The sequence below is a fragment of the Perissodus microlepis genome, chromosome 5 (genome assembly GCF_051167445.1).
Source record: "Perissodus microlepis isolate ML-2025 ecotype Zambia chromosome 5, ASM5116744v1, whole genome shotgun sequence".
Classification (NCBI taxonomy): Eukaryota; Metazoa; Chordata; class Actinopteri; order Cichliformes; family Cichlidae; genus Perissodus; species Perissodus microlepis.
In genome coordinates, this window is record NC_140465.1 from 2,899,671 (window position 1) to 2,916,545 (window position 16,875).

The 16,875-nt window shown below is 39.7% G+C and overlaps 1 protein-coding gene across 3 annotated transcripts in view; it reads right to left on the minus strand.

Annotated features, from left to right (window-relative positions):
* Positions 1-3,202: 3,202 nt before the first annotated feature.
* The window catches only part of lhfpl4a (LHFPL tetraspan subfamily member 4a), a 32,380-nt gene continuing 18,707 nt past the window's right edge, over positions 3,203-16,875 (minus strand). The window contains exons 2-5 of one of the 3 annotated variants that reach the window (XM_084927396.1): positions 15,957-16,193; positions 13,369-13,385; positions 11,920-11,952; positions 3,203-6,980 (exon numbers count right to left, since the gene is read on the minus strand). In XM_084927396.1, the coding sequence (XP_084783522.1) occupies positions 6,927-6,980; positions 11,920-11,952; positions 13,369-13,385; positions 15,957-16,193 (341 nt within the window). In that variant the 3' untranslated portion in view covers positions 3,203-6,926. The remainder of the gene's footprint in view (positions 6,981-11,919; positions 11,953-13,368; positions 13,386-15,956; positions 16,194-16,875) is intronic. The other 2 variants (XM_084927397.1, XM_084927398.1) reach the window with 2 other exon arrangements.

The following is a 16,875-nucleotide window of genomic DNA, read 5'->3' on the forward strand; positions in this document are numbered from 1 at the left end:
CCCATCAGTGACCTGGAGAGTTGCACTGATGGTCTCTACAGAACAGCTTTTTTTCTGTTCAGTATAGAAAAATGTGTATTCCTTTACTGCAATCAGTTTCACCCAGCAACAGCAAACATCCTCCTGTAACCACTTGCAAACCAGTCGTGGAATATGGATTTTTCCCTCATGACCAATAGTTATCACGTGGCCACCAACTGATCAATAGTCTCCTGAAAATTGATGGATGGATGTTATTGTTGCCAAAAACAGGTTTACTGCACCTTTTGTCCCACTCACATTATGCTGACACTGCCAGTGGACTTCAAGGATCAGAGGCAGCAGGGAGAATGTAATTTGGTATGTAAATGCAAGAGATAAAGGGTTTATTTTCTTGGATCTTACTGTGCATGGCAGCTGCACTGGTGTCGCTTTAAGTGAGAACTTTATGAACCTCATAAATCGGTTAGGGTTAGGGGGCATTCCTTGGAAGTTTTGAGGTAAATCTCTGGAGAAGATCCTGGACTGCTCTGTGAAAGGCATGTCTGTAGCAGAACTGGCAGACTGTAATGGAAAGTCTGCACTTTTATTCTAATGACAAATATAAGCATCAATGTTTGTTTGTGGGATGCTGCTATAGTTTTCTGGGTTGTGCCACTTTCAAAGCAGGAAGATCAGTTAAACAGAGAAAGGCTGACTGATGTTTTCAGTTTTGTCAAGCCAGCAAATGCAAAAAAAAAACTTTGTTAATTACCAAGACCACACTGAGGGGAAAACATACTGCAAAGGCAGTGGGTTGTCACACATGGTCATTTCTCACCACATTATGTATTGAAACACTGAAGTACATAACTAAGTATCAAAGTAATTAGGAATGTCCAGCACTCTACCTGACCCTCCCTGAGGCAAACCTGAAGGACCACAGCTGCTCTCTGAGGTGACTGCTCCAGCCTGAGCAGATGGAAGGCTGAGAGAAGGCACAGCAAGGAACTATGTTACTATTCAGCCAGTAGTCTGGACACACTGCACCACAACCAAGAAAGCAGCGATCACCCACGACTTACTGTGTAGCCTGCTGCCCCTGGTCATTTTTTAGCTGCACAGTCAGGGTTAGAAATAACAGGAAACATGGCTAACCAACACAGAGGTAGAAAGTTGTGCCAGGACATGATGATAAGCTGAGAAATACACCAGTTAAGTTCGACGCATTTGTTTATGTAGTTTCATATAAATTTAATTAAATAAAAAAATATAAGAGAAAGCAACTGTCTGAGTACGGTCAGGTTTATCGTGTCTCTCTAAGCTTGATATTACAGCTTTTGGTAGGGGGAAGATTCATAAAAAATGTATAGAGTTTATCTGCGGTGTTAGAATTATATTGGCAATTGTCATTTGTACAAATACTGTCACATGCGTATTCTATTCAATTCAATTCAACTTTGTTTATACGGCGCCAAATCACAACAACAAGGTGCTTTATATTGTAAGGTAGACCTCACAATAATACATACATAGAGAAACCCAACAATCATATGACCCCCTATGAGCAAGCACTTTGGTGACAGTGGGAAGGAAAAACTCCCTTTTAACAGGAAGAAACCTCCAGCAGAACCAGGCTCAGGGAGGGGCGGGGCCATCTGCTGCGACCGGTTGGGGAAAGAGGAGGAACATTTAACCCTTCCAAGATGGCGTTACACCTTTTCTGACAGCTGGAATGATCATCTGTTTACAACATCACAGAAGTCATAAGGAATTCCTTCCCTGTAGCTGCCATGACATGAAATATCCAAGGTGGCTCAGGTGCACAGGAATTTGGCCTTTCAAAACAGAAATCTTCAGTCTTACAGTTGTGCTGTGCCACAAACTCCACCCTGCTGCCACACAGGCACTCCTCCTTCACCAAAAATGCAGCATAATATGTTTAGCATGTAACTTTATTTGCATAGCATATAGATTGAAAGTAGATAATCAAAGTAACTAAAAATATGCTCATTTTGAATTTGATTAATGTCAGTGGGGAAGTTCATGAGTTTTGATAACAAACCAGGCCCCAAATGCACTGCTAACACAGTCACATTTGGGGCCAAAAGTCTGTTTAGGTTAGATTAAATTTTATGGATTCTTTGTTGAGGATTCTTAACTCTTTGCTTTGTTCCTTGATAATTCACGGTCACGATTCCCAAGCATGTCTTTCATCCTGTCTTCCTTCTCTCTCCCCAACAGGTCGTGGCAGATGGCCCCGCCCCTCCCTGAGCCTGGTTTTGCTGGAGGTTTCTTCCTGTTAAAAGGGAGTTTTTCCTTCCCACTGTCACCAAAGTGCTTGCTCATAGGGGGTCATATGATTGTTGGGTTTCTCTCTGTATGTATTATTGTAGGGTCTACCTTACAATATAAAGCACTTTGGGGTCATTGTTGATGTGATTTGGTGCTGTATAAATAAAACTGAATTGAAAATTGAATAATTCAACATAGCAACTAGCTGGCTAATGTTGTTGCTAGCAAGATATGATCTGAAGCCAGAATTTGTTTTGCTCTCATTTTGTGTTGGAGTCCGTGTTGTGTCAATTTCCAGACTGGTACTGGTCACCATGGGCACTGACAGTTGAAGAGAGGCATCCACAGTCTCTTAGAGGCGACCCAGAGTGTCACCAAAAGTCTCACTTTTTCTAGAGCATGACAGTCAGATACATCCAGACAGTGCCAGTAAAGGGCATTTAATTAATCATGTTTGAGAAGATTCAGGAATCCAGGCTTCACTAGTATCTTATCTAAGATCAGCTGGGAAAACTCCTGTTAAAGGTATGGCTAGATGGAGTCACTGGTTCCCTTACATGAAGGCTTCTCATTGACATGTATGTAAATAGAATGAAAGACTTTAACTAATGTTACATATAACAGTCATTCATCATCAATTGATCAGTATTATCTGTAAAGACATTTCCATTATATTTCATTTGAATCATGAGCTTTGCTCCTCTGTGTCTGTAAAACAGAAATTAAAATTGTTAGTTACTGGTTTATTATTATTTTTAAAAATGACACTAATGGTGATAAAAAGGTTATATGGCACTGGCAGCCATGCTGGACTCTCCTCACTGCTACACAGAGACATCAGAGCATCCCATAACCAAACTAACACTCAAACAAAGGCAGAGGAAAAAGAAAACAAGTATAAACCAATCATTTTCATCTTGATTAGGTACAATTAAATAACAGTCTTGGGAAGGAAGACCAAATCTTTTTTATTTATATATTTATTTGGATGGATGTGTCTTTGACATATGACTCATTCAGAGCAACTCAAATGCCATTGCTGAGTATGCCACAAATTATTCAAGGGGAAAAAAAATCATAGCAAATACCAATTTACTTTTGCTGTTATTAGTACAACTGTTGAATTGATTGGAGGAAGATAGGGTGGTGTATAAGTGGAGGACGGTGCACACAAGTGGACTACATCTTATGTAGTAGGCGCAATCTGAAAGAGGTAGGAGACTGCACGGTGGTCGCACAGGAGAATTTAACTAGGCAGCAAAGATGGTAGTCTGTAGGATCACTTCAATCATCAAGAGGAAGCGAGGGCAGAGGCTCAGGAAGGAATTGAGACGTGCTCTGGGTGGAAGGGAAGAATTACAAGCTGACTGGGAACATACAGCTGTAGTGCTGAGGGAAGCTGCCAAGCTGTTTGGTGCATCCTCTGGACAGAGGAAGTATTGCAAGGTTAGGCTTATGGGAAAGAGAGAAAAAAGGGGAAAAAAGAATCAATCTATCCATTGGCCAGGCAGAGAGAGACTGAGATGGAAAAGATGTGCAGTGGGTTAGGATGATTAAACACAGAAATGGAAATGTGCTAATGATTGAAGAGTCTGTTGACAAGACAGAAGACAGAAGAAATACTCCAAGGAACCGATGAATGAAGAAATCGAGAGTGAGAGGAGGATAGATGGTGGAGAGTTTTTGAATCAGGAAGTGCAGAGGATTAGTAAGGAATAAGTGAAGGCAGATATGAAGATGATGAAGAGTGGAAAGACAGCTGGTCCAGATGACATAGCTGTGAGGGTGTGTGAATTACCGGGAAACTAGTGGAAATGTTAACATGTAAGGAGTAGAGATGAGTTTAAGTACCTGGGGTCAACCATCCAAAGCAACGGACACGGCAAAAGACAGGTGAGGCAGGGTAGTCTCGGTGGAAATGAGTGTCAGGGGTGCTATGCGATAGAAGGGTAGCAGCAAGAGTGGAAGAGAAGGCTTACAAGGTGCCAGTGAGACCTTACTCCACCACGATAAGAGGCTGAGATGGAGGTGGTCGCAGAATTCTAGATGTTAAGATTTAAATTCAGATTGACCAGAAAGGACAAGAAAGAGACATGAGTACATCAGAAAGATATCTCCGAGTGAGTGGTTTGGAGAGAAAGTTGGAGAAAAGGTTGAGATGGTTTAGGATGTATGCAGAGGAGGTTTGTGGATGTAGTGCAGGGGGTTGGTGTGACAGAAGAGGATACCAGAGACAGGGAGAGATGGATGCAGATGATCTGCTGTGGTGACCCCTAAAGGGATCAGCCAAAACAAGTATCAATACATGTGTTGTAAACATATACTTGCTTGTGCAAAAACTAGTTGAGAAATCTGTACTGGAAACTTTAACCCTGAGAAAATCTCACAAAAACTAAAGATCCTTTGGTGCTCACATGTTCTTAACAATCTTGACTGCTCCAGTCACGCAGGTATTCAACCAATGAGGATCAAAAGTCAAACTAATATTACTGCAGATATTATATGATGATTGAACTGGATAAACAGAAGAGAACGGTTCGATGGATGAGTGTTTTAATACACCTCAGCAGGAAAAAGGAAAAAGACTCCTGAGGCTGACAGAAAATGAAAGGACATCTATCACTTGAGATGACTGTGAGTGCAATATCATACCACTAAAAATGCTCAGGAAACTCTTCTAAAGGTTAAATCTGCATACTTTCATTCATTGCATGCCTCTGTGTGTCTGCCACTATACCAGCGTTTTGAATATAGATTATAAATTTAATGCTCTTGATGATGTCCTAGTATTTTTTAAAGATGCCCAAACTGACAGCACTAGCATCATTTGCCTCCTACAAGCTACACTGATATACAAATCCAAAACATGGTTACTAAATAGCTTTGATATGTGGTCAAAATTGAGGTAAGATCAAAGCCTGTCTTCTGACATCCCATTTTAAAGTTTAAAGAAAATATACTGTAAAATGTACAATTCATGAGGAAAACAGATAAACAGACTTCAGTGACTTTAGCTGGTTAGCTATGGCTAGCCCACAACCCTTTTTTCACTGAATAAAAGAGATGCTCTAGCTTCTTAACTGACTTTGTTGAACATCAACTTTACAACTGAAATTTACGTCATGGTGCGGAAAATATTAAAAACAAACAAAGAAACTTTCCCGGATAGGCGGAGTAATCCTTAAATCAAGTAAAGTCATGCCATGTGACTTTTTTTTTTTAGTTTAAATGCCTTTTACAGCATTTAATTCATGATAAATGATCAAACTAGCCCCTGACTATAAATGGGCGCGCTAACTAAAGCATCTTACAGACTTTTGCATTATTGGTAATCACCAGAGATTTTCCACAAGGGTTTTTAGGCCACTTTAAACCCCAACAGAATCCTAAATGTTCCAAAGTTGTTTTCTTTCAGAAAATTATCCATGAGGTTTTTTTGTGGTTTTTATTAGATCGTCCTGATCTGAACCTGTGTTGACTTTCTCTGTATTCATGCAACATCAGCACTAGGGTATTAGTGCGTCCATCAGAATCTAGATTCTATTTTATTATTCACTGACTTTACAGAGCTGTTGGATTAAATCTGTCTGATTTTCAGGCAGCAACTTGTTTAAAACTTTAAAAACATCTAAGTAAATAATGATCACGATAATCTTTCTTTCCACCCTCTCATTCAGTTGTGCCTTCCAAAATGAAAATGCCTTGTATAATCATCATGTCAGCCAATTGTCTGTGTCCATATAAGATTAGCTACACAGTATGCAATTCTTTTTCTTGTCCTCTCAATACTCTTCAACTGCTGGGCAAGTAGCAGGACAGTGCAGCAGACTGAGAAAAGTCTGAGCCCCAGCATCGTCTTTCAGGCCTGAGATAGATGCAGCATGCAGGGCTGTTTTTGGACATACAAACAGAACCCAGCTGAGGAAGCAGAACAGATATCGCCCCTTTGATGAACAAACCAAACCAAAAACTGTAATGTTGTGAAATACGAACGAATGAAACAGCTGGTTTTGGCCACCTGTTAGTATTATTACACACAGAGTAAAGGACAAACACATTATACTGGTAACAGCTGATGAATATGTTGTTTCATGTATGGGCAACAAAATGCTTAAAAGTATGTATTTACCTATTTTCATAGAAACATGTTTATTTTGACGTTCCCGGGCTCAGACCGTGTCGTGTACAAAGAGAAGTTGAAAATGAACCTAAAAAAGACTTCAAAATGACACCTTGTCTAAATTGTACAAAAGTTGTTTCATTTCTTTTTTGTTGTTATGTCATAAGTAGCACCTGTGTGCTTTTACATACGCACTTCTTCTTTTGACTTTTAAAGCTGTAAAGTGTTTTTTTTCTTCATTCAATAATCACATTTCGTTAACTCTGTGAGCTTTGATGTAATAACTCCATGGAACAATACGAGTGTGTGTTTGCGAATGATTTTATCCCAGAGTTTGGTAAAGCTGATCATCCCACTTTCTCTCAGGTTTTGTTTCTTCTCAAACAGTTTGACTTTGTTAGATTAGTCCGTGTCAGTCCTGTTTAACAAACTTTGACCTCCAAAACCCAAACCAAAAGGCTTTCACCTGAAGAGCTTAGGACAGGAGATGGAGGAGGTGAAGTATTGGGGAACGAGGCACAAAGCTGGAAGAGGAGGAAGAGATCTTTGGTTCTCAATGGAACCGCTGAACACAAAATCTTGGATCCTTAGTTTCTTGTATTTCAATCTGGTTAAGAAAAAGAGAGAAAGAACAGAGACAGTGTCAGGACAGCAGCATCTGAGCTGAGAAATAGAAACTGAAACATTCCATGAGAGACAGGAGAGGGTGGCAAAGCAGGTATGTGCCAGGACTCATTCTTGTCCTGCATGCTATATACTATTTTGTACTCGCAGGGATAGACTGTGCTTGAACACTGGGGTTATATGTCAAGCACAAAATTAGGCATCATTTGCACACATTTCTATCTCATATGCAACAGTTTAGAGTGGAAATGTCTCTGTAAAATCATGCACAATTCACAGGCCGGTTCAAGACTGCACACATCTGTTGAAACAGAAAATTCCTTCCTCACCTTCAGTGAATTTCATGTGTTTGTTATTTTGTGAAGAACACCAAGACAATGCCTCCTATATTTTCTGAATAAAATCTGATATGTATCTGAGAAGATATGATGTGAAATGCCCAACCTGTCCTGTCTCACAATGCTAAAGAATCCAAATATTCCTGGATCCAGACTTCTGGACTCTGCGTTTTGAAGCCTCAAAGTTAGTGGGGTTATTTTTGGTATATAGTTGTCACATTTAGATGATGACTGTATTCTAAAGCTTCCGGTGTAAAACACATATAACTGCTCATTACTGCCAAGTACCAGACTAATAAAATACAGAAATTTCACTCAGCACAACCACACAGCAGGTATTATTATTAATCGACAGCGACATTCATGAAGACCATAAACACCATCGAGCTGTTATCATGGATTAAATTATTAATAGAGTCCAAGATTTTTGTTCTTTTTTGTTTGTTTATTTGTCCTGGACTTCAGACAGTCTTCAGCATGAATGTTTTGGAGTGGGATGTACCACAGAGAAGTGTCACGCCTTGTAGTTCAAACCAGCCTGCGATCTTTCTGTGAACCAAACCGTGTAGTTTAATAAAGTTATTTAAATTGATAATATCATATCAAAAATAGCTGTTAGTGTCAAAATCTGTTGGCAGTTGAATATTTTCCCTTTAAAAGTGGAAAAATAATTGTTTTGTATACAAGACCCAAATGGATCCATATGAAACCAGACGGATGAAAAACTGTGTTCAGGGACGTTCATGTTAGAGGCTGTGACTACTGCCTGGCATGTGGCATTCAGACATTTTCTAGTATTTTCAATTCTATTCTCCTGTAGATCAGTTTTGCACATTCATTATTTTCCTGCTGACTCCACACACATTCAGCCATGACTGACTCTTCTTTCCTCTCCTATTTTGTTTGGTGTTGTAACCTTTTTCAATTTAAATGAGTGATGTTAAAATTCAAATGACTGTTGGAGCTTCCTTATGTCACATGACCGCAAGTCAAAGTAGGGGAACTGTCACATGGACTTTGACATATGAATCAGCAGGTGGTGAATAAAAGGCCAAAAACATACAGAAACATCGTAATGTGACCGTCTTTAAAGTTTTTCTTACAGATTTTGCAGCCTCATTCTGACACATTTTCAATGTAATTTTATCCTTTAGAGCTGCTATGTCTATTTGAAATGCATAAACCTTCATAGTTCTGCCATGAGATCTTAGGTCTTTAATGTTTTATTAATGTTTATTGATAACTCAATGAAAAAAAAATTGTTTCTTTTGATGGATTAAGAGAACCGGAAACTATTGTAAATGTCACAAATACAAATGGGAGCAACTTACTGGCCTGTGAATACCAAGGTCAGAACAAGTATAATTAAACTCAGTTAAGCAAGCAGCAGTCTGATTTGAGGCATCCATTATTTAGCCAGTCACAGCTGCCCCTGGATGAACCTCCTGTTTGTGTCTGTAGGCTGGATGGGGAGGGATGGGGGTTGAGTTTGAATGTTGCTGATGAAGGCTGCCTGTGGAGAAGGATATTAATAGCTCCAGCACTTACCGGATGACTCATTCTCCAAGCAAAACTGTCGAATGAAAATGATTTTTTTACCCAAAGTTGGTTGGATGTTGAGTGAGATGTGGAGGTTATTGAATATTGTATTATCTGTTAGGTGCCGCGCCTCCAAGAAATACATACATACTGGACACAGTTACACTGTGAGGGGATTTTTCTTGCACATTATGTTTCTTGACATTTATGTATGTTTGTAAACACTAAATTCTCTGAGCCTGGTTCTGTTGGAGGTTTCTTCCTGTTAAAAGGGAGTTTTTCCTTCCCACTGTCGCCAAAGTGCTTGCTCATAGGGTTCATATGATTGTTGGGTTTTTCTGTGTATGTATTATTGTAGAGTCTACCTTACAATATAAAGCACCTTGAGGCGACTGTTGCTGTGATTTGGTGCTATATAAATAAAATTGAACTGAATTGAATTAAATTCCTACTGTATCAGATATTTGACGTGGTGGGCCTCATCACAACGGTAAGTCTAATATGGTTAAAGCTGTCAAAGAACTTCGAGTGATAAGGAGGAGAGCTAAAAGAACATTACACTGCAAACACCAACATACAGCTGCAAAGTCAATGCTTTGCCATTTTAACTGAGGACCACCAGTCTTTTAAAGCATAGGTTCAGATTTACATTGCAATAACGTCAGTGTTCCAAAAGAAAGGACAGCACAACATAATGTATTTACACACAAAAGCGCCCCACTGTTGACCATTATGAATAATGCAGCCTAACTAGTAAATAAAACCCTCACTCCAAGAAATTTGAGATGTATAAGATTTAAATCACTTCTCACAAACCCACAAATGATTCACAGTAGAGCATAGAAAACATATCAAGTGATTAAACTGAGACCTAATATTTCATGAAAAATATAGCTCATTTTGAATATGATGGCAGCAATACTGTCACGGCTGGGTTCTCTTTTGTTTTCTTTGTGTTTCTCAGTGAATCTAAGCTTCAGTTGGAATGGTGGCTCCACCTCTGGGCAGAGTATTGTAGACTGTACTGTCTTCACTCCTGTAGTGATAATCGCTGGAATTGTCACCTGGAATACTCACTTGCCTGCAAGCCCTCTGCCACTGGTCACTTCCCTCTTGGAATCGACCTGCCTCCTAAGATACCCCTCGTGTTTATGCTCACTGCCAAGTAAGACTGTAGTCCACTCACTCTTGGACATAGTTCAGTACCTATTGAGCCCTCTCGTTTCACTCTGGATTCACTCTTGTCCCTTTGCAGAACTCCCATTGTTGATCCTATTAACCGTGAATTCAAGCTTCCTCTCAGTCACCTTTGCATTATTTTTTAAATGATTTTGTGCAAATAAACCTAAAAAAAAAAAAAAAAAAATGCAATCAGCTGGAATCCGCTCTTAACAGTCCGTAAATATCCATGGAGGTAACCAAGGAGACCAGCTGCTGGACTAGTGAGGAAACCTATTCCTGCCTGATTCTGTTTTAATGCAGTGCTGCAGAGATTTCTCCAGACTGGCTGAATCTCTTGAGATTATGCATTATATATGGTGAGATATTAAACATTTCACAATTTGAAATTGATGAACATTATCTTGAAGTTATTGCAGTTTTTTGCTGACTTCTCTTGTCTTGGGAGAAGCTGTCTCTCCAGGGTCACGTTGTGGTCAATGGTTGTTGGACATTTGATAAGATACTTATGTGGTCATATTAAGGTACATATATTTCTACTTATTTAAGCTATGTGTTACATTTACATTTACATAATTTTTTAACTTCTTTAACAATGGACTTTTCCTAATTTTGGGATATCTTAAGTTCTTTCTGTTAAACAGAACTGAGAAAGGCTTCCCGCTCATGGTCTTCCACTCATCCAAGCACTCATGCGTCTCATGCTTGCCATTTTTTAAACAAGATCAAATCATCTGACATTAAAAATCAACTCTCACATGTTTTAATGTTTTAATGTTATTTTTTCCAGACTACAGGGTATCTTACTTGTTCTGTAAAGAACAGATACATAACACGAGGAATCTGTAGACAAGGCACAAGATTTTTTCATCTATCTCCTGTTTAAGCATAGAACATGTAAGGAGCAAAAGGACTACGTTTTCTGAAATTCAATCTCAAAACCATCGATTATTATCGGCCAATAACTTTGCTTTTTATTAGCTTTTAAAATTGTAAATTTTGAACTAGTGTCCTTGTAATTGATATCCGTCATCTACTACGTGGAAATGATGGCTATACCAGAGGCCCTGAAAAACTGGCTGTGTTCCCCTGTGGGAAGTTAACACATTCCCAGAGTAGTCACCTCTGTTTCTTCATATAGAGTCAAATCCACCAGAGAGAGGGAATAAACCCTTTTGTCAAAAAGCAATTTATGAGGGATATGAAAATTTTATGATAAAATCATAATGAATAATTGATCATCATGATGATCATAATAATAATAAAAATAATAATTATTAACAACAACATGGCCCTGCGACAAATTGGCGACCTGACCCGGGTGTACCCGCCCTTCTCCCTACAGTAGCTCCAAACCAGCACGACCCTGAACTGGAAGAGCATAAGAGAATGGATCAGTGCCTTTGGTTTTAATTATTCAGTTATACACTGAATACTTAAGGTATGTAAAGTGCAACCCACAGCCCTCCTTGAAGCAGTAAACCAAAAAACTAAGGACAGTCCCAGCCTTGACCAATGAGAAACATAGACTATATATATTGCCCCCTATGATGGCTGAGAAAGACTGAGGTAAGATCCTGTTCCCGTCCAGGTGCAGATGGACGCAGGAAGATGACCATATTTCCAAAAACACTTTCCTTTAACATTCAATTTGCTCTAAAAATTACTTTCACTTTGTAAATTGTATTGAGCGCTTTCTTTGACAAGGAAGCTAATTAAACAGAATTACAAAATAAGGATAAGTAAAAGTTAAGTGCAAAGTTTCTCACAAGACAGGAAAGCCATCAAGTTCTCAGGCATAACTGATCAAAGCACATGCAAGGAGAACATGCTGGAGATTAACTCAACAAAACTGCAGTGTCTTACACCATCCATTCGCAGAGGGGGACCAAGATGGAGCTAAAGGAAGGAAGGAAGCAGTTTTAATGTACTGCACTGTGCACGTATTTTGAACATTTCACATTCATGATGGTCTGCTGGTTTGTTTAGCGCTAGTAGTGATAGATTGCTATCCCATCAATGACATTGGTGCTTAAATTAAATCAACCTGATATTGCATGAACACCATTGGATACAGCCGAATCCTTAAACTTAAATTCTACTTCTTTTCTTAAAAAACAAAAAAGTCATGATCTCGAAGAAAGAAGTGAAGAAAAACTTAAGGATATAAGTGTTTCATAGGCCGACACCAATGAGCAAAACCGAGGCATAAGATGGAAAATGCAACAGTAATTTTTATAATGAACTGCATCTCTGAGTGGTCAGATGGTGGATGCGCCTCGTTAAATTGTGCATCATTTGCTTTTATTTCATAATGGACATTTCAGTATATCTTGTACTAAAACTGGAAATTAGAGCATATTTCATAGCTTAAATTAAAAAAAAAAAAAAGACGTCAAAGAAGCACGGTTGATATTCACAGTACTACCTCCAGTGACTGTAATCATAGAACTTTTCCTGTGACACACCTGTCACCCATTTATGTGTGCAGAGATTTTTAAGTAGACCACACACATTGACGAATATGCACAGAAGCTTGACATCCTGCATCACACACAGTCTTCAGTGAAAGGCCTTTCCCGACTTGACGTCTTGACACATCCACTTGCAGTGGGTCCCGCTCCTTTGGGAAAACGTGCCCGGGGATGTTTTGCTCTACATGTGACCACCCACTACATTCTTTCGCATTTCTAGCTCTGTGCTTTTTATTTTAGCCTGCATTCACTCAAGTCGATACATGAGTATACAAGAGCCTCTAAAGTGAAGGAACACCATCGCTCTCGTGAGGACAAATGCTAAATATCTGACCTGACAGCAGGTCAGCTGAAGCTCAGACTGAAAAGAAGTTGTTTGCTGTGCCATTTTAAATTGACATAATTGGCAATTTAAAACAGACACTATTACTTGACAAATTGATTGTGCCTAAATTAGCGATTAAGAAAAATGCATGGATATGCACAGGATAGTAAGTATTGAGACTCTCTGAATCATGTTGTAGATATAATTTTAAATGGATACCGTCAGTTTTCAAAAAGGGTAACAAAAGTAGCAAAAGTAGTGGCTCATCAGCAACTGCTTACACTTTTCAGCTAATTGAAAATCTTATTGTATTGCTTTACTGGCAATACAATAAAAAAATACTGAAATGGGATACCGAGCAGCATGTATTTCTATTCTAAATAACAAGCAACAGGATATTATTCAGACTAAATCTGAAGAGTTTAGTGTCTGTTATATTCATGATGTCATAAATACAGTAAATCAACCATGAAACCACAGACTGAAGACATGATGTACTCGTACATGTGCACTTACCCTTGACACAACGAAGTCTGTGGAAAAGAAACAAGGACAAAGGTCACACTTTGACTGATTGAAGGTTGTTGAATGAAAACATGCCTGGTAGTGGCTGTGACCTGACAGCTTTTAACAGTATTCTAACTTTATTTAGTATTAAATAATTATGTTATGAGATATCCAAATGTGACGTAATGTTTCCGTTTGTGCACTGATTGATTTTTAAAGCTCCCTGCATACCAGAGCTTATACAGAATAACCATGTTTCACTTTTCAAATAATACTTGACTGTTTGCGGTTCATAAAAAGGGATCAATTACTATGTTTTTAAAAATCTTGCAACAGCCAAATACTTCATACATACATAAAGGGAGTTCTGGTCACATAGTTAAGTCACTATATCAGAAGTGCCATCACTGTCCGTGAGTGCCAATGCAGTTAATGTACTCCAGTTTGATAATCTGTTTGCTGAAGGACTTGTCAACATTCCTACTGTAATACTCAATTCAGTTCAACTCAAAATGTATTTGCACACATTGATTTAGCACCAAAACACAATGGAAGTTACCACAAGGTGCTTTATATTGTGAGGTTAGGTATGTTCTCCTTGTGCCTGTATGGTTTCTACCATGAAGTCCTCCAAAGAGATGCAAGTTAGGTTCAGTGGAGACTCTAAATTTCCACAGGTGTGTGTCAGTGTAAGTGGTTGTCTGAATGTACTCTGCTGATGAAAAGCAAAAGCAGAACCAACTTTCAGACAGAAGCTTATCCCAGTTTTTGTGCACAGTTTATTTTCAAGGCTTAAATGAGAATCACACGATTACAGAGAGGGAAATATTATACAGGAAGCAATTGCTCATTCAGGTATTGCTTTATTGCTGATAGCTGGTCACTAGCACTCTGTTGAAGATTTCCCAAGATAAGCCTCTAATGCATTTACTGCCTCTAATGTACACTATATTTCCAAAAGAATTGGCTTGCTTGCCTTCACATGCATATGAACTTGAGTGACATCCCATTCCTTGGCCCACCATTTGCAGATATAACATCTTCAGCTCTTCTGGGATGGCCTCTCACTTAGAGATAGGGTGAGAAGTTCAGCCATCCAGGAGGGGCTCAGAGTAGAGCCGCTGCTGCTCCACATCGAAAGGAGCCAGTTGAGGTGGTTCGGGCATCTGACAAGGATGCCTCCTGGTTGCTCCTGGGTGAGGTGTTCTGGGCATGTCCCACCGGGAGGAGTCCCCGGGGCAGACCCAGGACTTGCTGGAAAGATTATATCTCTCAGCTGGCCTGAAAACGTCTTGGTGTTCCCCCAGACAAGCTGGAGGAGGTGGCTGGGGAGAGGGAGGTCTGGGCTTTTCTGCTTGGGCTGCTGCCTCCGTGACCTGGCCACGGATAAAGCGGAAGAAGATGGTTGGATGGATGGAAGTCTTCTGGAAAAGCTTTCTAAAAGGTTTCTAGAATGTTTATGGGATTTTTTTTTTTTTACTGTTCTTCCAAAAGCACATTTGGGAGATCAGAGGCTGATGTTTTACAAGAAGGCCTGGCTCACAGGTCTCTGCTCTAATTAATCCCATTAGGTGAAGGTCAGTACTCAGGCTAGTCAAATTCCTCGACACCAAGCTCATTCATCCATGTCTTTATGGACATTGCTCTGTGCACTGGTGTGCAGTCATGTTGTCAATCCTGGAAATGTTCCCAAAGTTGGAAGTGATTATTTGGAGCATGAAATTGTCCAAAATGTCTTGGTATGCTGAAGCATTAAGAGTTTCTTTGACTGAACCTAAGGGGCCAAGCCCAACTCCTGAAAAACAACCCCACAACATAATCTCCAAATTTCACCAAACTTCACACTTGGCACAGTGCAGTCAGACAAGTACTGTTCTCCTGGCTACCACCAAATCCAGATTTTCATTTGGATTGCCAGACACGGTGTGATTCATCACTTCAGAGGGCACAACTCCACTGCTCTAGAGTCAAGTGGCGGCGTGCTTTACACCACAGCATCTGACCACTTTGCATCGTGCTTGGTAATATAAAGCTTGGATGCAGCTGCTCAGCCATGGAAAGTTATTCCATGAAGCTCTCTAAGCGCTGCTCACTAATCTGAAGGGCACATGAAGTTTGGAGATGTGTCGCTATGGACTCTGCAAAAAGTTGGTGACCTCTGCGCACTGAGCTCCTGAGAATGACCCATTCTTCATTTGGATTGGTAAGTGAATACTTTTGGCAATAAGGTTTTCTCCAGAAAATCTTATCTTTAACCTGAAAAACAACTCTAATAGCCCCAGTGCAGTTTGTCACAGCCAACTTCTGGATTTTGGCTTGGTTTTTAAATAAATGATGATAATATGCCATCTGTTATTGTTCATATGAGGCTGCATTTACCTGCTGTTGTTGTGATATGGTGCTAAATATATATCAACAACTATAAATAAAATGGAATTGAATGGAACTGAATTAGTTTTTATTATGTCCTGATATGTGAAACCTTACATTTGAAACATGGTGTACTAGCCTTTTGTCATGAATTTTCTACATAACATAATGATGCTCTTTATTTCCAATGAATTTTTCTGCCTTGATTTGTTTTCTCCAATCCTCACCTTTGTTTTCAGCCTTCAGCTCCTCCTGCAGGAAGTCCCTCTGCCGATTGCCCAGCACGAAGGCCAGAAAGGAGAGGATGAGGGCATCCAGCACGCCGATGATAGCCAGAATGTAGGCCCAACGAACAGAGCAGTTTCCCAAGGTATACTTTCCAGTGTCCTCACCACACATGTCCTGGATCACCTCTGCGTCCCAGCCATCCGGGAAGATCATACAGCCAAGCACGAGACAGATGGCTAAGAAAAAAAGAAAAAAAGAGGGAATGTAGGCCAGCAGTGAGCAAAGGGATTACTCAATTAATAATTAGTACAAAGATGTGATAGATAAACAGTAGTCACAACAACCTGAGTGGAACTGTATTCGTCTTGTGTGATACGGGATTTTGTTAGGGACCACGTATGATATCATGCAGAGTGATGGGTCAAAGTAACAGATGTGTTACATTTAAAAACAGCTCATGACAGAAAATGTCAAGGCTGGCTATGTTGCTGGCAGGAGTAGGACCCAAACGCACGATTCATAACATGAAGGAATAACAAAAAGCCTTTCTTTGCTGTAAGACCCAAACACAAGGAAACCTAACCTAGAACTGGAAACTAGGAACTGGGACTGAGACCTAGACTGAGACTGGGACTGAGACTGGGACTGGAACAGAAAACTAAGAAACCACAGAGCACAGACGACACACACAGCAATGTGGGAAAACAACAAGAGGCAGAGGAAGACAGGACTAAATACACAGAGGATAACGAGGGGATGGGATATACAGCTGGAACTAATCAGACATAATGAGACAGGGAGGAAGTCGACTGAAAGTACTGAACACAGGACTAGGGACTATCAAAATAAAACATGAAACATGTTTCACAAGGTGTAATGTTGCATGTTGTAATTGGCATGTTTTAACTTGGTGTGTTT